The sequence below is a fragment of the Durio zibethinus genome, chromosome 13, assembly GCF_047325235.1.
Source record: "Durio zibethinus cultivar Kanyao isolate XHJ-2024 chromosome 13, ASM4732523v1, whole genome shotgun sequence".
NCBI lineage: Eukaryota > Viridiplantae > Streptophyta > Magnoliopsida > Malvales > Malvaceae > Durio > Durio zibethinus.
In genome coordinates, this window is record NC_143174.1 from 963,892 (window position 1) to 984,688 (window position 20,797).

Genomic DNA, 20,797 nt, shown 5'->3' on the forward strand with positions numbered 1-20,797 from the left:
CAGCACAAGCCCAATTTATTGGGCTATTTGGGCTTTTAGCCCAAGATATTGGGGCAAAGCAGCCCAAAGAGCGGCCCTAAAAAGGAAGACACTTGTGGCACTCATTGATGACTGCTGAAAACCCTAGAGTCAGGAGTCAAAAAATTTTGTTAGATTGTTAGGCAGAGGCTAAGCGATTTTTTAATTTTTGCGAGGAAAAAGAGAAGATGAGGCCAATTTTGATGAAAGGCCATGAAAGGCCATTGACATTTCTCAAGTACAACAGAGATGGCGATCTTTTGTTTTCATGCGCCAAGGACCACACTCCGACCGTTTGGTTCGCTGACAACGGCGAGCGTCTCGGCACTTACCGTGGTCACAACGGTGCCGTTTGGTCTTGCGATGTCTCAAGTAAGTCCCTCGTATTGTTTCTTCATTAATTTTTATCAAAGTTGTAACCTTTAAAAGTGAAGTTCCAAATTTTTAGGGGATTCGACGAGGCTTATCACGGGAAGTGCTGATCAAACGGTGAAGCTGTGGAATGTTCAGACGGGAGCTCAATTGTATACATTTAATTTCGGTTCGCCGGCGAGGTCGGTGGATTTTGCCGTAGGGGATAAGCTTGCTGTTATTACTACGGATCCTTTCATGGAATTGACTTCTGCTATTCATGTTAAACGCATTGCCAGAGACCCAACCGAGCGTAAGCTTAAAGTTTTGATCTTTCTTTACTTTAATGTGATTTTTCAGTGATTGCTTATCCAATTTGTTAAATTTGGGTGGGAATTTTGAAAATTATTGTGCATTAATTGGGTTCCTGGATTTTATGTAATTCGTTTGTTCACGTAATGAATAAAGTTAGGAAATGAGAAAGTGTAGTATATTGACTTAGAGTAGAATGTTGACGTGTAATGTATTTGTACCTGTCCGGCATTGTTGTTTTCTTACTGATTTTTTATTACACAAATTTTACTTTGAGCATATGGTCTGTTGACGTGTTTGATGCCTGAACTCTGGTTCATTACATTGTGGCATAATCATGCAGAGACTGAGGAATCTGTGCTTGTCATAAAGGGCCCTCAAGGTAGAATAAACAGAGCTGTTTGGGGACCCCTTAATAGGACTATCATTAGTTCTGGAGAAGATGCTGTAATTCGTATATGGGATTCTGAGGTAAATTGCTGTTTGATGTGGATAATTTCTTTGGTAGGGGTATTTTTGCTCTACAATTTTGCACAATTAGTCTGTTTGGCTTCAATATTAAAAAACTTCTGATGTAATAGCTGGTTTTGGCTTCTTTTCAATATGCTTCAAATTAAATCTCTCTTATTTTTGAATTATCCTTCTTCGCTTTCCTCCGTCATGTTTCTTTCTTTATTTCTAAGTTCAGTTGATTCATTAGGAATAGCCTTAGTTTTTGGTTTGAAATTTCCTATCTGTCTTGTAGACTGGAAAACTACTGAGGGAGTCTGACAAGGAATCTGGCCACAAAAAGACAATAACATCACTTGCAAAATCTGCAGACGGTTCTCACTTCCTTACTGGTTCCCTGGATAAATCTGCCAAGGTGATGCATCTTATTAAACCCTTAAGTTTTTTAAGTATTTGTGACAATATTTTCTGAAAACGTCAAATTTTTTATCCTGTAGTTATTTTTTTCTCTTCCTGATCCTTTTTTTTTTGTTTATCTGTGAATGTTTAGCTATGGGACATGCGAACATTGACTCTTATAAAGACCTATGTTACAGAACGCCCAGTCAATGCTGTTGCAATGTCTCCACTTCTCGACCATGTAAGTATGAATAAAATATGAGTGACATGACTTGTATTGCAATTTCTTTTGTTCCTGATCACATCTTTCCTTTGTTGGCTGCATTAAGGCCTAAAGATGTTTAATATTGTAGTGCACCTCAAGCATTGCAAAATTGATTATCTATATAGTCAAATGCCTATGTTCAATTGTCTTGTCATAATATTTCAATGAGTACATATATTTGTAGGATCCTGGATTTAGTCCAGGATAAGGGGGTTGAACCGATTCAATAATTAACATTCAGCATTCGGGAATCTTTCTTGTTGCCTTATGTATTACATCTCATTCTAATCTTTCTTCTGAATGCCTTTTGTTCTTCTAGGTGGTGCTTGGAGGTGGTCAGGATGCATCAGCTGTCACAACGACTGATCATCGTGCCGGGAAGTTTGAAGCTAAATTCTATGACAAGGTTAACTTTGTTTAAAGAATGTTTCTGTAGAAAAGATTTGTTATTATGCGATCTTCCCGCATTATCATAATGTTTGGTTGTCTTGCAGATACTTCAAGAAGAAATTGGGGGTGTGAAAGGGCATTTTGGGCCAATAAATGCTTTGGCTTTTAACCCAGATGGGAAGAGGTATTAAGCCAACAATACTTTTAAAGTTTCTTTTCCCATTTATAGCTTGCTTATGAAGCACAACCTAGTTTCCTGTCCATCTATCTCTTTATAAAAATCTGTTTGTTATTTTTAACTGAAGTTAAAATGTCTTATGCATAAATTGTTAGTATTTTCCATGTTTTGTGAAGATATTTGGCATTATCCTGCTAGCTCCATTTCAACATTAATCTAGTATCTCATCATGTTGTCTAATGTTGACTAACTTCCTTGCATGTCTATACGCCACCAAAGTCCAAGAGGGTTTCTACTTTGTATTTGCGTATTTATCCCTGAGTCTTCAACCATTTTACTCATCTCCTTGTCTTTTAAACTTCTAGTTTTTCAAGCGGTGGCGAGGATGGATACGTGCGATTACACCATTTTGACCCAGATTACTTCAACATCAAAATTTAATTTCAGAGCAGTTTACTGATATACCTTGTCCCAAGAAGAAGAGTTGGAAACTAGTCTCGGAGTATTTTTGCAAGGAGCTTCCTGTTTAATTGTGTTGAGGGTGGTGAGATAGACTATATTTGGTGTCTCACTGCAAAGGGAGTAGAAATTTGTACGAGATCCTATTTCTATTCGCATAACCGTCTTTCTTGTTGTGCTTCATTTATGAATTATTGCTGTTTTTAGCTTTATGAATTTTGTTATATTTTCAGTTAAAAGATATAATCTTTTTTTTTTTTTACCTTTATTAAGATTGTAAAAATGTAAAATGATAACCCCGAGCTTTGGAATGGAGGTCTAATTATTGCTTGTAGCATGTCAAATGAAACTTAACATTATAACTTAAATAACATGAACTTGTAATGCAATGAATTCATCTTTATTTCAGTTATTTCATTGAAAAAAAAAGTTACAGTGAGAACCCTCTTTTTTTGAACTCAACATGCATGAATTTTGAACATTTGTACCTTACTGATCGATAAACTTAATAAACAAACATAAGCAAAATTCAAATATGTTAATGAATTGTTTGTCAAATGTTCATTTACACCCTTTCTGTGGAGCTTGAGAATGAAAAACCTGCACGTATTGTATTCCATGCGAAATATAACCTTGAAACGTTTGCAGAACTTCCTTTTTATTGTTAGACACAATCTTCTAGTGCACAACTTCAAATCTTTCTACTTTTATAATTTAACCCCCTTTTTCCTTTTAACTTAAAGGGAGAAACTAAGCTAATCAGCACCAATTCAGTTGTCTTTCAGCCAAATAAACAGAGCCTAACTTAGAAACATGGCGGTTTTTGGAAGCTGTTGAACACCAACACATATGATCATAAATGTACAATACAGAAAACCCTAGGATGAATTCTCAGAGCAGCTCCATCAACAAGCCAAGGGGATGGCCTAACATTCTCAGCAACTACAAAACTCTTAACAGCGGAAGACATGTGTTAGAAAGAGGCAGAACTTGTTCTTCTAAGCTGATATTTAGGTTCAGATGTTTCACACTGAAACTTTTTCTCAAATTCCTACAAGAATGTTCAAAGAATATATAGTCAGATAGAACAAGCTCTGAGAAGTAAAAACATTCAACATATAGCTTCAGTTCTGGCACTTCTTGTGCAAGCAATGGAAATGCAATATATATATATATATATATATATATATAAAACTAGTAAGAAAATGGCACCACCAGGCTTGCATAGATGCACTGAGGATGAACAGTGAGTTTTTAAAAATTTTCATCCATCAACCCTTTCATAAGTGATAATGTATTTGCATTGATCTATTTGGTATTCTATAGTCTTGATCCAAATATGTAAAGTTTTATAAACTAAAGACTCAACATAATGTACCAGGGTAAGCACCAATATTAAATAGGTACAGAATCATGACTCAGGCACCATTGTCAGTAAATATCAAACAGAACTAAATGGATTACAATTTACATATAACTACCGCCAAAACCAGTAGAAGGCTGCATCTCAGAAAGTATCTTAAATAATTCTAAAGGACAAGGTACTTATATTCTATTTATGACCCTAAATTTGTTATATTATTTATGAATAGCAATCTATTGAGGTTGATTGGACTAAACTCAAAACCGAGTAACTTTTACCGTTCTCTGTTTTCAGATTTCTTCAGTTATGAGAAGGACCCTCTTTCCTGTCTCCTTTTGGCAGTTTCATCCATATCCCCTAGTTATGTTTAGGGACCGGTTACTGATAGCACATTGTTAGAAATTTTCTACAAAGTCAAGCCTCACTTCTCTCCAGTCTCCACTAGCTATAAGTAGATGATTTGAATAGGCTATCTAATTCTGGCAAAAATAAAGGCTATCTATTTTGATATTCATTATATACAAAACCATTTTTACTTGACAGAAAATCTTTACATGACTACTATTGTGGGCTTCAAAATTGTAGAGGGGGCAACCCTAATCCCTTACTTCATGAAGCCTCTTATGATATTAAAAAAACCATTATTCATTAACAGAATCTCTGAAAAGAAGTAACCAACATATAATGCACAAATTAAAGTCACTAAAAAAAGGGTTTTGGGTGTGGATGTCAAGAAAGACAGAATGTGGATGATGATTCTACCTTCTCTTTCTTGAGCTTTAGATTATCCTGTTCCAATCGTGAAACCTTGCTCACCAGCTCATTATGGTAAGCCTGTGCAAAACCACAAGACAAAGGCTGCATAAATTAAAGAAAAAAGTAGTTTAGAAATATAAATTAGCCAAAAACATGTTAAAGGCTTGCCTGCTTTCTGGCTCGTGAACGTGCAGCAGATTCCCTGTTCTTGATCTTTCTCCTTAACCTCCTATCAATACTCTTCTCGAGTGCATCTTCGCTATCCCTTTTCCGCCCTGTCATTGGTCTGTCTGATAATGTGCCAATCAATGGGGTAGGTGACAATCCGATCTGCTGTGAAAAACTTTGCAGGGTACTATCTAATTCCATAGTAGGAGCTAAAGATGTTTCAGCAACAAAAAGGCCAGCTTGTACCAAAAAATCCTCCAATGTGGTTTCACCAAGTGTTGATTCTCTTCCGTGATCCTTCATCTCCTCACCGTACCTCTTCTTCTGCCCTTGTTGTATCTCCTTCCACACTTGATCAACCGTCTTCCCACTAAGAGCTCTAGACAAGGTTAGGCTAGCCTGACGTTGGAGAGAAGATGATGAGGATCTTTCAGTATCCATCCCCAAGAACTGGTTTGATTCTGTACTCCATACATTATTAAGAAGCTCATCAAAGTTCATGCTACCTAGGGGCTTCTCCAAGTTCCCAAGTTGGTTCTCAACTTCATTAAGAGTAAGACTATACCATGAATTCTGTCTCACCAACGTAGACGGCTGTAAAAGGGACTGCTGCCCATTGCTTTGGGATCCCATTGTTTGAATCCCCATTCACAACAACTCTCACCCTCAAAACCCTATCAAGACAAACTGCAAAACACAAATCACCCAAAAGAATTACTACAAACCATACTCATCATTCCAATAACTAACAAAATTGATTCTCTTTTTTTTTTCCCTTTCAGCAGCATAATTCAATGTATTTTATTTGATCACCTGGTATAAACAAAAAAAAAAAAAGCAACTTTTCTAAACTAAAATTGAAAATTCAACACTACCAAACTTGTCTACAATCAAAATCCCTAAAAGCCCTAAAATAGTAAATCAAATAAGCCAATATAATCAAAATTTTCTGTTTTTCCCCAATTTCCCACCGTTTAATTACGAAGAAATGAAAATTAAGATGATGGATTGAAATTAATCGTTAAAGCAACCAAATTAACTGTAAATTTCAAATTTTTACTAGTGTAATTAAAAATAAAATAAATAAATAACAATGAAAATTTCAGTATTACCTGGAAATTCTGATCTTGGATTCTAAAAAAAAAAACTTTTGTTCTCTGCTAAGCTGTTGTTACGTGAAAACTCCACGTATTATTGAATTTTAAATGCGATTGTGAAGGCACGAACGGGTTTTTAAACGGGTCCCTATAGATTTCAGTAATCGGAGAATCGGAGCGTTGTGTGTGGGCCCAGTTAAATGACCCATGTGTCTTTGTGTTCATGGCCAATAAGAAGATTCCACGTGGTTGCTGACGTGTAACATTTTGGGATTTGCCATCCATCATCCAATCACGTTTACCTCTTCATCCTTACTGAGGTCATCATCCGACGTCGTTCTATGTATATTGTAATAAAGAAGGCTGACACAAAAGAGCCCAGCTCATGTTTCATTGGGCCCAATTATATCTCGGACCTAGATCCGACCCTGAAAGATGAAAACCAATCAAGAACGAGCCAGATCAAATCAAGTAATTGCCGAGTTTCGTCCTTCACTTGGAAACCCTAACTTCCCAGAGCCCCAGAACCCTAATTTTTATAATTTTTTTTGTTTAATTTTCAAATCTTTATTTCCTCCATGGCCAAAAAGCGAAAGCAACGATCCTCTGAACCCGAACCCACCAGACCAGCGCCGGATCCTCAACAAATCGAGGAAGAAGAGCAACAGCGACCCGAATACATACCCGACGAAGATCCGAACCAGAAAGAAGAAGAAGAAGAAGAAGAAGAAGAAGAAGAAGAGGAAGTAGAAGAAGAAATAGAAGTAGAAGAGGAAGTTGAAGAAGAAGAGGAAGAGGAAGAAGAGGACAACGAAGACGACGATGACGAAGAAGCTGAAAACCAAACCCTAGTTGGCTCCTTCAACGCCGCCTTTCAAAATGGAACATCGAAAGAAAAGGGTGAAGAAGAGGAATTGGACGACGAGCCGTTCGAGAAACTTCTAGAACCATTTGGGAAGGATCAATTGATTACCCTTATTAAGAAAGCGGTCGATGAACACCCGGAATTCATCTCGTCGGTTCGGGAGTTTGCGGATGAGGACCCGGCCCATCGAAAGATCTTCGTTCATGGGCTCAGTTGGGATACCACTGCTGAAACCCTTATCGCCGAGTTTTCTAAATATGGTGAAATCGAAGAATGCAAAGCGGTTACCGATAGGGTTTCTGGGAAATCGAAAGGTTACGCTTTTATTCTATTTAAGCATCGGAGTGGTGCACGCCGGGCTTTGAAAGAGCCCCAGAAGAAGATTGGGAATAGAACTACTTCCTGCCAGTTGGCCTCGCAAGGACCGGTTCCGGCACCGCCTCCAACTGCTCCGCCTGTTTCTGAGTATACCCAGAGGAAGATTTTTGTTAGTAATGTGTCAGCTGAACTGGAGCCGGAGAAGTTGCTTGAGTTTTTTAAACAGTTTGGGGAAATTGAGGAAGGTCCGTTGGGGCTTGATAAGCAGACAGGGAAACCTAAAGGGTTTGCTCTTTTTGTATACAGGTCGATTGAGGGTGCAAGAAAGGCGTTAGAGGAGCCTCATAAGAATTTTGAAGGTCATGTTTTGCATTGCCAAAAGGCCATTGATGGGCCAAAACCGAGTAAAGGTGGTTATGGAGGTGGTGCTTCTGGTGGGCATCATCAGCAGTACCAGCAGCATCAGCAAGGACAACATCAGATTCAGTCTCATTACCATCATACTAAGAAGGGAAAGTATTCATCTGGTGGATCAGAGACTGGTCATTTGATGGCTCCATCTGGGCCTGCTGCTGTGGGGTTCAACCCCGGAGTTGCTGCTGCTGGGTTTAACCCTGGGGTGGCTGCTGCTGCACCGGCTTTAAACCCGGCGCTTGGACAGGCTTTGACTGCATTGCTTGCTACTCAGGGAGCTGGTTTGGGGCTTGGTAATCTGCTTGGAGGGCTTGGTGGAGCGCCTGTGAACCAGGGAGCACCTGTCGCAGGGTATGGGAATCAGGTTGCAGGAGGCTACGGGAACCAGATGGGAATTCAGGGTGGGTATCAGAACCCACAAATGGGGCAGGGCGGCGCTGGTAGGAGTCAACCTGGTGGCGGTGCTTCTTATATGGGACATTAGGTAAGCCCTTAACTGTATATAATCATTTATGTTGGATTTTTTGTCACATATATACTTAATGTTTGTTGTTGCACTTGAATGTTTTTTATGCATTATAGACCTACCAAATTAGAAGTCAAATCTAATTGAGTGACATGTTTTGCTGCATACTGCTGAAATGATCTCACAGTATGTGAGATGGGTAGTTCAGGTTTGGTTATTGAGAAGATGGAAAAGAATTGCATAAAATTGAATAGTAGTTCAAGTGTCAAGGGAATTTAATTGTTGATGGCTTGCTGTTTACCCCAGGAACTTATATTTTTCTCTTTTTTGATTGATATTTACAGGTGGCGTAATTTGAAAGACAACAGTTCTTATTATGTTGTAACTTTTAAGTTAATTGTTTAATTCTAGTTTTACAAACTATTGTTTAATTCTAGTTTTACAAACTAAGTTTTTTTTTGTTTGTTTGAGAAAGACTGGTCTTCCCGAGACAAGGATATTACTGAGTCTTGGCTTATCTACTTTCTGCTAATATGAAGGCTTATTATCAAATTTTATAATTATCAATATTTCTTTAAATTTTATTCGATTTTTGAGCTCCCTTCTTTCTAATGTTATTATGAAGCGTTACTCTTGCTTTCATCTCACTTTATGATGTTTATCGAACTTCATTTTGTATTCTTTCTTTGTCATCCTTCAAATATTAGTTGGATAAAAGCATGTTAACACAAAATCTTTTTTTTTTTTGCCAAGGGTATGAATTCAGTTCATCTTTCTCATTTCTTTTTTTGCAAAATCTTTTGCTTTTGAAACTTGTCTGTTTATGTTTATTATTCATTGTGCAGATTCTCTTATAGATGCATCAATCATTTTGTTTTCGACTATGGTGATTCTGAAGTTCCAGGCACTCATGCAAACGTGGTCTTTCAAATTTGTAACCAAAAGTTGTTACCGTTTGTTTACTATAAAGATCCCAAATCTTAAACCTGTATTTTCATTTCTATTTTAGTACCCTTGCCTATTCATGTGTTTTCAAAAAGATGTACTATTTCGGCTCAAAGATTTATTTCTTGAAAAGTGTTGGGGAACAGGTACAATTTCCAGGCAGAGGACACGATGCCTTGTTCTCTGCCTTTTCAAGTTTTCAAGTGTGTTACTCAAACAATGCCTTTTCTGTACTTTTTTTTCTTAATTTGACTGACGCACTCGTTTTATGGTGACTCTATTTCTTAGGTGAATCAGAAAGTTCTTAATTTAGTTTTACGTTAGACAAAACTTTTTCGGGCTATTTGTATATTTTCTAGATTTCTTGTGGTTTTGTAAACTTACTTTTTACCTTGTCATAAATTGCCTGGAATCTTTTTCTGCTTGTAGAGTTCTGCCCCCATTTTAACTTCATATAGATTGCTGTGTTCATTACTTTGATGATGGGCGCTGTAGCATTAGGGATTATGAATCATTAACTGCAATATTGGATGAGATGAGATGTCAAACTGCAGGTACAATGGCTATATAGTTCTGACTGGTGCTTTCATGCTTATTGTTTTCTTAACAGCACCTCCAGCTCCTCCCACCCCGCCACCCACCCCCACCCACACCCTCTTTCCCGGATCTGCTTCCTTGCCCCTGTGTTTCTCTCATTGGTAGTTTGGTACTGAGAATCTTTACCTCAGGAATGGGAACAAATTGAGTTGTTGGTGTTCTTTTTGCCAATGATTTGTGAAATGGTTTCTTTGTCTTCATTGGCAAATTCTTTGTTCATGTAAAACCAGAAGCATGTTCTAAACTGTGATTTGTGATGGGGAGTTGTATCAGCTAACTTAATTTTCTGAGATGCCCACCAGATTGTGTTGTTCCTGACACGGAAGGTCCTAGATATTGCTTTGCATATAACCTTTTGTTTATTTCCAAACTATACGAAGTAGCATGTCAAGCCTTCTTGACATAGTTGCCCTACATGTCTCCCTCATCTTGTTTGAGGGACTTGGATTCATGGGGCAAGAATTTGTTGGTTGATGAGGTGATGGGACAGGCAAAGCATCTATTCGTCCAAGGTATGAAGCTGGTCTTGGTTGCTCCTTTGACCCTGTCTGAACTTTCACCAAATGACTGCCTTGATCTGAAAATTATAGCCCCTGATTAATGCTCTCGTGTTGATATTCATGCCTTTGTGCATGTAATTCATGAGTCCTGGATACGATGTTTGATTCAAAAAAATAGTTAAATGTATGATACGTTCCTGGCCAAAGCGAAGCGATTGATGGATAAAAAATTTTGGATTTTTCTTGTATGGTTTCATTGGAAATAATCTCCCTTCAATGGCAATGTGCAGATACAAAGCAAAATTTCATGATTACATAAACTGAAGTAGCAGCGCTGTGAGGTAAAATAAAACATCATCAAACATGTTTGAATCATATGAAAATTAGGTTGTAATAGACATGGAGAGAAAAAAAGTTATCAATTTTAAGAGTTATTGACAGACTTTGCAATTGTAAATGCACCTTATTATATAAAATATTATAAAAATAGCATAAAAATATTATAGTTTAAAATTTTGTATTTCAAATGTTGATATGAATTGTGAATTATGATATAATAATCATAATATTAATTTCGAAAAACTAGAAATAAAATATTAATGTATTATTGAAGATATTAAGATATAGATCACAGGGTTATTATAAAAAAAGGATCCGGCCCCATTTAGAAGCTTCTGATCTAGGGTTTCTGACGTGACAGATCGCTTGAAGACCACTCTTTCTTATTTCCACTCCAACCCCACTTTATTTCCGGCGTTGATCAGTGTTCATTGTTTGATTTACTGCACACCTGGAGATGGTAAAAAGTTGTCTGACAACTGTACTTTCTCTCTCCCTTTGATGTAAAAGAAGCAAAACTAACGCAGACACACTTTTGCAAACTTGGTTGGCCTCTGTCTGCAACTGTCAATCTTTCTCAAACTTCCCAACACTCTCTTACCAAACTTTACTTAACTCTTAAAAACCACCAAAGCCCTAATCTTGAAAACCCAACTTCAGTTTTAGTAAACAAAAAGACTCCTTTCATTTGCTTATCACGAGTTGAACTTTGGGGTGATTTTTGAACTGGGTTTTGGTTCTTTTCATCTGGGTTGTTTTCGATTTGTTGGTTTTTTGGTGGCTGTTTACTGGTGGCGATTATGGTGATGGCTGAGAATGAGGCAGGGGATGATCACAAGGAGGTCAAGTCATCATGGAAGACTCCGGTGATTGATGGGGACAAAACGGCTGTTGCTACTGTTATGGGGACCCAATCTTGGCCTGACCTTGGTGGATCGCAGCAAACACTCGACAATCCTCAGCTTGCTGCTGATGGGTCTACTCCAGCTCCATCAGTAGAGCAGGTTAGTCATTGCTTTTTATTGGTATTGGATTTGCTTTTATTGGTGATCAATCACTTTTATGGATGTTAAATTTGGATGAAATTTGATAATGTTCAGGTGTAATTTGAGTTTGTTTCGGTAAACTGTGTGACAAAGTGTAATTGTTAGTTGTAATGTGGTTTTGCTAAAAAGTCATTTCAAATGGTCAGCTTGAAAGACCAGATTTTAAGCCTTTTTAACTTATAAATTATTTGAATGTTAGTTGTTTATCTCACATACAATGGTTTTAATTCCCAGAATAATATCTTGAGAACCAATGATCTACTGCCTTTCTGGTTTCTTAAAATTCTTTGTTGATTTTGTGCCAACTAAAAATCTTTGGGAGAGACTAAGCTATACTGACCAAGTACTACCTTTTCATGACCCTCCTCTTTTTCCTTCCCCTTCTTATTAGATGATCGTAGGAGTTGTTTCCATATAACAGAAAGAACTGAAGCATAATCTCAGATGATAATTTTAATGAACCTTTATGGAATATAACTTCTCTGTGAAGAAATCCCCACATCATTTAGCGATCTCTGACTCTCAGTCAGTCTATTTGTCTGTGTTTGCTTCTTTTTGCATGTGCTGTTGCCTGTGTGTATGATTCTATCTGGGCCGTCATATTAAGTGGGAGATTTATTTGGTTGTTGGCAATATATTTCTGTTTTTTTCTCCAAGCAATTAAGAAAGAAGAAAAAATGAATAAATTGTTATCTCATTGTAGCTTAATTTAAGTATTTATCATTTTTTTGGTCTTCCAGGGAGCAGCCAAGCAGCAGAAGTCAAATGGGTCCAGAAACACCAATGCTTCTCATAAGCATTCATTAGCACGCCATCAGAAGTCAGGCTCTAAGCGCAATCCTAATGCTGGACCTCGTTTTCCTGTACCCTTACCTTATTATCATCCTCCAATGCCACCTGTTTTTCAGGCTATGGTACCTCCACCGCACATTGCAGTTCCTGGGTATGCTTACCAGCCTGTCCCTGGACCTTTTCCTGGTATTGAACCTCAGTTGGTAAAATCTGGATCTGAGACAACAATGCATGCCTTTGGTCCCCCGGTTCAAGGTATTGATGCCAGCAGAAAAATGCAGCCTCCTCCACGAGGAGATCCCAATGCATATCCTGCCAACTTCTCTAACAGAAGACCCAACATGCAAGAACCTGGTAGCCATTTGAATCTTCGCTGGAATCATCAACGGGCATATAATCCTAGAGAGCCTATTCCCATGCAGCAGGGTATCGAACTAAGACCTTTTGCTAGACCCCCATTCTTTGGTCCAACTCCAGGTTTCATTGTTGGTCCAAATTTCCCCGGTAATTATTCAATCCCCATGAAAAGGTGCCTTCATTTAAAACACTACAACCTGTTTTATTACATCTTACTTTTTTAAGCTTCCTTGCCAATTATGTATGCCACAAAGGTAAGGTCTGGGTCTCAGCCACTCAGGTGATGCTGCCTTCGGTTCTTGTTTGAGCTATTGGTTGATATTATGCCTTTCATAAAATGAATTCTGTTTGAAATGACTTATGCCCACCATCCAGGAGCTGTATGCTATGTGCCTATTGCTCCTCCAGGCTCTATAAGGGGACCACATCCTCCACACTTTGTTTCATACCCTATAAATCCAGGGACTGCCGTGTTCCCTCCAGAGATAGTAACTTTGAGGGCCGATATAGTGAAACAAATTGAGTATTATTTCAGGTAAGGGAAGGACTCTCTCTGTCTCTTTTATCTATTTAATAATTTTTCTGTATGGTTTAATTTCTGTTTTCTTTATAGCTGGGTGCCACTGTCTAGAATTGTTGCCAAATTATACCTCTTCCCAGTCTATAGATGCCCTTACAAGTGTTGGAATTTATGGGTATTTGGATTTGTCACTTCTCTGGTGAAAATGATTGATCCATTCCTTATGTAAATGTTTTCACTTCTGAGTCAGTTTGAATACACATGTTATATACGGGGCATCTTATCAAAAACTGATGCTGTGGTATCCACTTTAGAATTTTGTTAACCTCTGACCTATATCAATTATCTGTTGCATGTCATTGTGAGTTTTTGATATAGTAAATCAAATTTTTAGATTTTTGGCATAAGTTTCATGGACAATGTAACTAGTCCATTCATTGGGAGATGATTGTTACGTTAATTGAATGCCATAAATTTATTTGTTTTTTTCACTGATATATAATGTGTGCATGTTTGTATTACTTGTTGACCCTAAAAACTTTTTATGCAGTGATAAAAATCTTCAAAACGACCATTACCTGACTTCCTTGATGGATGATCAAGGATGGGTTCCAATCTCTTCAATTGCAGACTTTAAAAGGGTATGTTTTAACTCACTACCATATAATGCTTATGGTCATATAGCACAGATTATATGCGGCTGCTGTATTTTATATTTGTAGGATTACTGTTTTATTCATGGTTGCTGCATCATTAACTGATTGTATTAAATTTTCTATAATCTTTCTTTTTCTGTAGCTTGAGGAGTATTGGTTTAAAGCTTTTGCGTAATTTTAACATTGAGTCACAGGTTAAGAGAATGAGTACAGACATACAATTTATCCTTGATGCACTGCTGAGTTCTAGTACAGTAGAAGTGCAGGTTAGACTTTTATCTATCTTTCATTGTTACTGTTTGAAATTTGATTTTGTACTGTATGTATGCAAGCTGGGATCATGCCAGATGTTTAATTTTGAACACAGAATCAACCTATTAATCTTTTCCACATGATTAGCTTTAATTTACCCATTTTATCAAATTCATAATAGTTTTGACCAAAATGTTTCTTTTCAACAAGTTTCTTATTTTCAAAAATTGAAAGATCCTTATATGATGCAAGTAAGATAATAACGTTTCTTTATTCAGATACCCTTTTGTAATCTATATTTTTTTAATAAATTATCATAAATTGTTTTTGGCAAAGAACAAATTTTAATGTAGTTGCTGGGGGGCTATGATTATGAACTAATGTTGTTGTTGATACTGGTAATCATACCTTATAGTTATAAATTGTGTGTTCCATCATGTGTATCAAATTTGAGAGGGGCAGATTCTTGGTGAGAATCTGTAATTTTTGTTGGATAGATTGGCATTTGATGCTGTTCTTTGCTTCAATGGCCTTGTCTTTACTTGGTAATTGATTATAGGGTGACAAGATAAGGAGACGTGATGAGTGGTCCAAGTGGATTCCAGCAAGTTCAAAGACAACTTTGTCATCAGAAGTTCAGGTTACTCAATACCACATTGCAGAGAATGTTACTGATTCCTGTGTAAATGGTGATGTGAATGAAGATAATTCAGGGGAAACCTCTGAAGAAAATGTTAAAGATCCATTGAATAGTGCACACTTGGAGCATGTTTCACCTGAGGGCAATCCTGCAGATGTAACATGTAAAAGTAACAGCAAACATGAAGCTGTACACGTTCTATTATATGGTGAGGAAGAAGCATTTGTGGTATAAATGGTGCTTTGAGCAGGAAATTAATTGCTGATTCCCACATTAAATTCTCAGATGTAGATCAGTCAAAAAGAGTTGAGCCTGTAAGGTTTATTGACCACAGAACTGAAAGTGTGGAATTATTATCAAACTTAACAATGCAAAATGTTGCTGAACTGTCAAATGATTTCACAAACACATTTATGCTGGATGAAGAGCTAGAAGTTGAGCAAAAAACACAAAAAACTCTTTCAGCACTTAACAGGTACTAGATTGTTTTTGTTCAGAATGCATATTTAAATGCTTCTAGATATTAATAATGTTCGCTTGATATCTGAGTGGCATTTTTGTTCAGAATGGATGATGAAGATGATGATGTTGTCTACGATCAGGATGTTCAGAGACTTGTGATTGTTACCCAGGTAATATGGTCCTGCTTTGTATGAATTCTTTTTTCGCCACATTATTCTTATATTTAAAGTTTAAAGGGTGGGTCATTTTGGTACCTTCATTGGATCTTCTAAGTTTAGTATTTACTTAGCAATTTATGATAGTTGATCTGATGTCATGACATTTCAATAGTATCACGTTGATTGTTTGATGTCATGAGAAAATGATAAGAATATCAGACTTTACTTATAAATCAATGGAAATCCAATTTAAAAGAATATATATAGAAAAAATTGCCCTATCCAAATCAGTTATTTCATAGGTATTGAACAATTTAATGCTTCCATTTTGTGAAGTTGAAGCTTTCTAAACTTGATTCAGAAGGGTCAGTGTTCTTTCTCAAGTGCAAATTGAAAGATAACCATTTTTTTTCATATCAGCAATGATTTGGAATTTGGACACTTTCAGAGAGGACATTCTACTCCAGTCCTCTCCTCTCATATTGCATCTCTTTTCCCCCAATTTCTTCCAATTTTCTTATTTTTAATTGAGACTGCAATGTTCTGTCTCTGTTTTTAGGTTATGCCCTTAAGCATGTGTTTTGTTTGGATCATGTTTTACTCATATTAAACAGTCAAATGTTACTGTTTTCCTTTTGATGCACTTACTCCTTCTGATGTACAGAATAGCGGGACTGGTGGAGGATCAAAAGCTGGTGCAAAAGATTCAAAGTCCATATCTAGAGAGCTTGCTGCTGTGATAAATGATGGTCTTTACTTCTATGAACAGGTTGAGGCACTAGCTTTTCTAATTCATTTCCCACTGTTTTATGGTAAATATTTTAAAATTTTTCCCTTTGGCATTTCCTTTTCTGTAATCAAATTATTTGAACATGATTGTTATGAGCAGGAGCTCAAAACTAAACGATCTAGTCGTAGAAAGAATAACTTTATTTATGAGAATAAAGATGGAAATCCAAGGTCTCCAAGAGGTGTATCAGGAGTATTAAATTTGAAGACAGGTGAAAATGCTGCTGGGAGCAGTAGTCTTGAAGAGTCTGGAGGAGCAAGTTCCCAAAGGAAGCAAAATAAAGGTTTTCCCAAGCAACAGTCATTCCATAAGCAGAGATTTTTCTCCAGCAACTTAAAAAACCATGGAGCTAGTCGTAATTCAAATGCAATAATATCAGAAAGTCCACCGAGTAATTCAGTCGGATATTTCTTTGGTTCTACTCCTCCTGATAGTCATGGGTTAGTTCCAAGTGACCATTTATTCATTTTAAATATCATGACTAACTGAAATTCTTTTGACTTGTTTTTTTAGCTTTTGATTGCAAGAATATAGGTTGTTACAGGTTTCAAATATAAATGAAACCTAATTTTTTACTAGGCTTCAAACTTTTACAGCCCTAGGCCTCCTTCGAAGTTGAGCTGTTCACCACGTGGAACTCTTTCTAGCAGTCCACCGGTTGGTTCCTTGCCAAAGTCATTTCCACCTTTTCAGCATCCAAGTCATCAGCTGTTAGAAGAAAATGGTTTTAAGCAACAGAAGTAAGGGATGGTAGATTTTTTCTCTAATATATGTATGTATTTGTGTATACTTTTGCACAGTTCCACATATAATATCATGACTTTGTGAGATTTTTGTTGTGCCAAAAAAAAAAGACTTTTTCTTTATGATCTGTGCTTGAGCCCTTCTGCATGCACTTGTGCTTGCTCAGAGAGAGGGAGAGATGGAAAGAAAGAGAAAGAGCACTTGTAAAGCAAAGTTGGCTAATTCATGTTTTTGTTACATTCAGGTACCTAAAGTTTCACAAGCGCTGCCTGAGTGACAGGAAGAAGTTGGGAATTGGTTGCAGTGAGGTGGACTTTATATCTGAACTTTCTAAGCTATTAAATAACTGTTTTATATGAAATGAAACCACAACTTTTGCACAACTTCAATTGTTTAATTGATTAACATGTCTAAGTAACCTCTACTCAAAATATTTACATTTATTCCTCTTGTTTGAGTTTCTCTTGTTTTGTATTGGTAATCAGTCGTTGCACTGAAACTTGGTTGTCTGGTGTTCTACGTCCTCAGTTTGACCATTTGTAATAGAAGGAAATTGAATATAGTGTGCCTTAATTGAGGATGAAGCCCTGAATTTACTGTTGTCACTGTTGTTTTGTCCTCTTAGATCTGTATGTAGTCTAAACCCTGCCAGTCTACAGCACCTGAGCATGTGCATTTTTTCAAAGTCTTAAGGTTTTCTTTACATGCATTTTTTAGACGTAAAGAACTATAACTTTTTTTTTTATGATGCTCCATGGTTTTGCATGCAGGAAATGAATTCACTGTACAGGTTTTGGACATATTTCCTTAGGGACATATTTGTCCCTTCAATGTATAATGAGTTCCAGAAACTTGCTCTTGAAGATGCGGCTGCTAATTACAATTATGGGATAGAGTGTCTTTTCAGGTTTTATAGGTAAAATTGATAATTATGCCCAATTTTATGGCTGTTTGAAGCACTTCTGCAGTTTTTGACTCTGCTTTTGTTTCACCCCTTTTTAGTTAGTTTGTTTCCTTTACAGACTATTTTCTCGTTACTATAAGAGAAGGTTTTGCTTCTTCTTTCCTGTCTATATGCAGACTAATTTAAGTTTTTCCATTTTTCAGTTACGGTTTGGAGAAGAAATATCGGGGTGATCTTTATAAGGATTTTGAGCAACTTACCATTGATTTCTATCATAAAGGCAATCTTTATGGCCTTGAAAAATACTGGTAATTTCCTTTTTTCCTCTATTATCATGGAACATTTTGCTTAAGAAAGTGGATTCCTTTCAAATTTCTGAACTGGAAAAAACTATCATGCCAAGATGCATGTTTAAGATTCAAGAATCTTTTGGTCAAAATGTTTTCCCCTCGTCTGGGAATGGGGACAAACATCAATATGAAATCTAGGATTGTGGTTTGTGGTGACTAAATGATATTTGTGAAGAACCTTTTCTTGTCTCATATTTAGACATTCTCTTCAGTTCAAGATCACCAAAAAGAGAACATTATTTCTCTATTATTGTTAGAATTAGCTGTTTGAGTCTTTCCACTTCATCGTTTTCTAAATGTAGAATTCTCATGTCTGGTAGGGCATTCCATCACTTCCGAGACCAGAAAGAGCCCTTAAAGAAACACCCAGAATTGGATAGGCTACTGAGAGAAGAATACCGGGGCATCGACGATTTCCGTGCCAAAGAGAGGAATACAAGCACAAGAGAGGACAGCCATTATCTACCAAGTGATGTCCTTGATCCTTAGTGCCACTGAATCCCAATTTTGTAGATCAACCTTGATGACTGGAGGAGTTCATGGTCTATGTATCATTTGGTTTGAATGCCAAGGAAAGATGGATTTTGTATATTGTACATTGGGGGGTTGTACACCTCTGTGCGGCTGCTTACTCCTGAGGCTTTCCATTATTGTTTCTTCTTTTTTGGGCTTTCTGGCTACGAGGGTATATCTTTTTTCTTGAGTGGTCTGCAAGCTTGTAGAGGTGGTGCCTGTGCTTTTCTTTGATCATCATTTTCATTCCACTTCCCCCAGCATTGTTGTACATAAGGGAAACTGAAACTGAAAAAAAAAAAAAAAGTTGTTGAAACTTTGTGAAAATTGAACAATAAGAGATTCAATTTTTATCCTGTCTGTAATTCTTTTTCGTCATCTCATGTTTACCTTGCTAAAATGCAATATCTATCTGCTTTGCCCAGAGTTTGTCAACATGTTACATATGTAGGTGGTAAGTAGGGCATTCTAATTGGCCTGTTTGATGGTGCTTTATGTAAATATTCCACGCTCAAAATCCCATATTAGTTACGCAACAAAGTTGAGAGATAAACTAAAAAAAATAAAGGAAACTAAGAAATAGATCCTCAAGGTAACTTCATGCCAACTTTACTGCCAAAACTGGTTCATAGAAACCTTATAATTATCAATGAAAAAAAGATAGAGAAAAAGAAAGTGCATGCTCATTATACCCGTCTGTTCCTGTTAGAAAGAGTGGAGTAACGTTCAATCCAAGTTCTATATCAGCTAAGTTCTTCATATGGTTTCTAACATTCTGCATATCTTTGATTATCCACAGCAGATGTTCTAGAATCAGAATAAACACAATCACCCAAGATTCACATAAAAGGATCTGTTTGAAAACAATTAAGGTGATTATTGACCATGGAAATTTTGTGAGCTAGTTAGTCTGGTCATGCTAAAATGTGCTTCTTTTAACTGGCGCCAGGTTTCTTGCTACAAACTGTTAAGATTTATGTGATTATAGATATGAATGTAAAATGCATGTGCTGGTAACTCATTAGCCTTGTTATCAATAAAGAGCCATTAAAAGAGTGAAAGTTTTGGCGGGAAAAGGAGTGCGTGAAAATGAAGGGCTTGAAGATAATACTTGCCTGCCTGGTGCTGCTTATGGTAACAGTTGTGAACACAGAAAGCAGACAGCCAGTTCTACACAGGGTTGGAGGAGGAAGATTTACTTGGAAACCAAATGTTAACTTCACTGATTGGGCAATTCATGAGCAGTTCTATGTTGGTGATTGGCTCTGTAAGTTCTCTCTTTGATTTTTTTTTTCTTTTTCTCCCATTAATTTCAAATGTGCTTTGATTTTGGTTTCAAGAACCCAGTAAATAGAGCATGTTCGATATTACAAGCGAGAGAGCTGTTGCATTTGACAGTCATGAATTTCATTGTGTAGATTTTGGATTCAACAAGCAGCTATATACTGTTCTAGAAGTGAACAAGACAAGCTATCGCGATTGCATTGATGAAAATTTCATCAAGAACATCACAAAGGGAGGCAGGGATGTGTTTAATCTCACAGAGGCAAAACCATATTACTTCATAAGCAGCCGAGGCTACTGTTTCAAAGGAATGAAAGTTGCCATCGTTGTCCAAGATTCCCCGCCTTTTCCGCTGACAAATGGTTATTTGCCTATTACCATCAGCTCTGCATCAAACTCTCCTGGAAAGTTTGTCCTGCTTGTTATGGTTGCCTCCACTTCGGCATGGATGCTCCTTTGAAACATTACATTTTTTTGGGTACTTAAAATTTTTTGACCACAACATCTGACTCTTCCAAGTTTTCATTTTATTATTATTATTTTTTTTTTTTTTGGCCAATGTAACTCGAACTGAATTCTGAAGAACTGCAACATATTGAGTAAGTTGATAAAGATAGCAGCAGGATCATCCAACGCATACAAATTGCTGCAAGTTATTAATGCCCGGGGCTATGCACTG

At 37.0% G+C, this 20,797-nt stretch overlaps 4 protein-coding genes and 1 pseudogene across 12 annotated transcripts; 4 read left to right on the forward strand and 1 right to left on the reverse strand.

Moving 5' to 3' along the window:
• The first annotated feature begins 103 nt into the window (after window positions 1–103).
• LOC111303562 (eukaryotic translation initiation factor 3 subunit I-like) lies at window positions 104–3,034 on the forward strand. Its single transcript, XM_022899914.2, has 8 exons — window positions 104–390; window positions 467–682; window positions 1,025–1,152; window positions 1,427–1,546; window positions 1,682–1,771; window positions 2,115–2,201; window positions 2,290–2,369; window positions 2,729–3,034. The coding sequence occupies exons 1-8, from the start codon at window positions 207–209 to the stop codon at window positions 2,802–2,804; spliced, it is 981 nt and encodes a 326-aa protein (XP_022755649.1). The 5' UTR covers window positions 104–206; the 3' UTR covers window positions 2,805–3,034.
• A 380-nt stretch (window positions 3,035–3,414) lies between these two features.
• On the reverse strand, window positions 3,415–6,360 carry LOC111303563 (ABSCISIC ACID-INSENSITIVE 5-like protein 2). Its single transcript, XM_022899915.2, has 4 exons — window positions 6,222–6,360; window positions 5,110–5,796; window positions 4,948–5,019; window positions 3,415–3,873 (listed from the first exon to the last, which is right to left on the reverse strand). The coding sequence occupies exons 2-4, from the start codon at window positions 5,755–5,757 to the stop codon at window positions 3,796–3,798; spliced, it is 798 nt and encodes a 265-aa protein (XP_022755650.1). The 5' UTR covers window positions 5,758–5,796; window positions 6,222–6,360; the 3' UTR covers window positions 3,415–3,795.
• Window positions 6,361–6,675: 315 nt separating this feature from the next.
• On the forward strand, window positions 6,676–10,129 carry LOC111303561 (UBP1-associated protein 2B pseudogene; annotated as a pseudogene). 3 transcript variants are annotated; one of them, XR_016326953.1, is made up of 2 exons: window positions 6,676–8,287; window positions 9,825–10,129. The product of XR_016326953.1 is annotated as a UBP1-associated protein 2B pseudogene, transcript variant X3 (transcript). The 3 variants fall into 3 exon arrangements; XR_016326952.1 differs by lacking the exon at window positions 9,825–10,129 and adding an exon at window positions 8,614–9,642; XR_016326951.1 differs by lacking the exon at window positions 9,825–10,129 and adding an exon at window positions 9,115–9,642.
• Window positions 10,130–11,063: 934 nt separating this feature from the next.
• LOC111303559 (la-related protein 1A-like) lies at window positions 11,064–19,199 on the forward strand. Of its 6 annotated transcripts, none has more exons than XR_016326950.1 (15): window positions 11,064–11,654; window positions 12,437–12,992; window positions 13,221–13,380; window positions 13,916–14,006; window positions 14,216–14,287; window positions 14,833–15,121; window positions 15,199–15,388; window positions 15,479–15,545; window positions 16,198–16,302; window positions 16,423–16,763; window positions 16,903–17,063; window positions 17,312–17,375; window positions 17,838–17,983; window positions 18,175–18,279; window positions 18,642–19,199. XR_016326950.1 is itself a non-coding variant. In XM_089742557.1 (15 exons), exons 1-15 carry the CDS (start codon window positions 11,451–11,453, stop codon window positions 18,808–18,810), a joined length of 2,703 nt encoding a protein of 900 aa, XP_089598683.1. In that variant the 5' UTR covers window positions 11,064–11,450; the 3' UTR covers window positions 18,811–19,199. The 6 variants fall into 6 exon arrangements, 3 of the variants coding, with proteins under 3 accessions (XP_089598683.1, XP_089598684.1, XP_089598685.1); XR_016326948.1 differs by having other exon boundaries at window positions 16,920–17,073; XM_089742557.1 differs by having other exon boundaries at window positions 16,920–17,063.
• A 599-nt stretch (window positions 19,200–19,798) lies between these two features.
• Window positions 19,799–20,701, forward strand: LOC111302647 (early nodulin-like protein 20). Its single transcript, XM_022898460.2, has 2 exons — window positions 19,799–20,101; window positions 20,253–20,701. Exons 1-2 carry the CDS (start codon window positions 19,924–19,926, stop codon window positions 20,576–20,578), a joined length of 504 nt encoding a protein of 167 aa, XP_022754195.2. The 5' UTR covers window positions 19,799–19,923; the 3' UTR covers window positions 20,579–20,701.
• Window positions 20,702–20,797: the final 96 nt, after the last annotated feature.

Excerpts from the sequence above, each read along its gene's own strand:
- LOC111303562 (XM_022899914.2), top strand. The coding sequence starts at position 207 with ATGAGGCCAATTTTGATGAAAGGCCATGAAAGGCCATTGACATTTCTC. Across the intron at positions 391-466 it reads TTGGTCTTGCGATGTCTCAA|GGGATTCGACGAGGCTTATC; the intron begins GTAAGTCCCTCG and ends CCAAATTTTTAG. Across the intron at positions 2,370-2,728 it reads TTTAACCCAGATGGGAAGAG|TTTTTCAAGCGGTGGCGAGG; the intron begins GTATTAAGCCAA and ends TTAAACTTCTAG.
- LOC111303563 (XM_022899915.2), bottom strand. The coding sequence starts at position 5,757 with ATGGGGATTCAAACAATGGGATCCCAAAGCAATGGGCAGCAGTCCCTT. Across the intron at positions 5,020-5,109 it reads GTTCACGAGCCAGAAAGCAG|GCTTACCATAATGAGCTGGT; the intron begins GCAAGCCTTTAA and ends GGTTTTGCACAG. Across the intron at positions 3,874-4,947 it reads TAAAGCTCAAGAAAGAGAAG|GAATTTGAGAAAAAGTTTCA; the intron begins GTAGAATCATCA and ends ACATTCTTGTAG.
- LOC111302647 (XM_022898460.2), top strand. The coding sequence starts at position 19,924 with ATGAAGGGCTTGAAGATAATACTTGCCTGCCTGGTGCTGCTTATGGTA. Across the intron at positions 20,102-20,252 it reads CTATGTTGGTGATTGGCTCT|ATTTTGGATTCAACAAGCAG; the intron begins GTAAGTTCTCTC and ends TTCATTGTGTAG.
- LOC111303559 (XM_089742557.1), top strand. The coding sequence starts at position 11,451 with ATGGTGATGGCTGAGAATGAGGCAGGGGATGATCACAAGGAGGTCAAG. Across the intron at positions 15,389-15,478 it reads ACTCTTTCAGCACTTAACAG|AATGGATGATGAAGATGATG; the intron begins GTACTAGATTGT and ends ATTTTTGTTCAG. Across the intron at positions 18,280-18,641 it reads TATGGCCTTGAAAAATACTG|GGCATTCCATCACTTCCGAG; the intron begins GTAATTTCCTTT and ends CATGTCTGGTAG.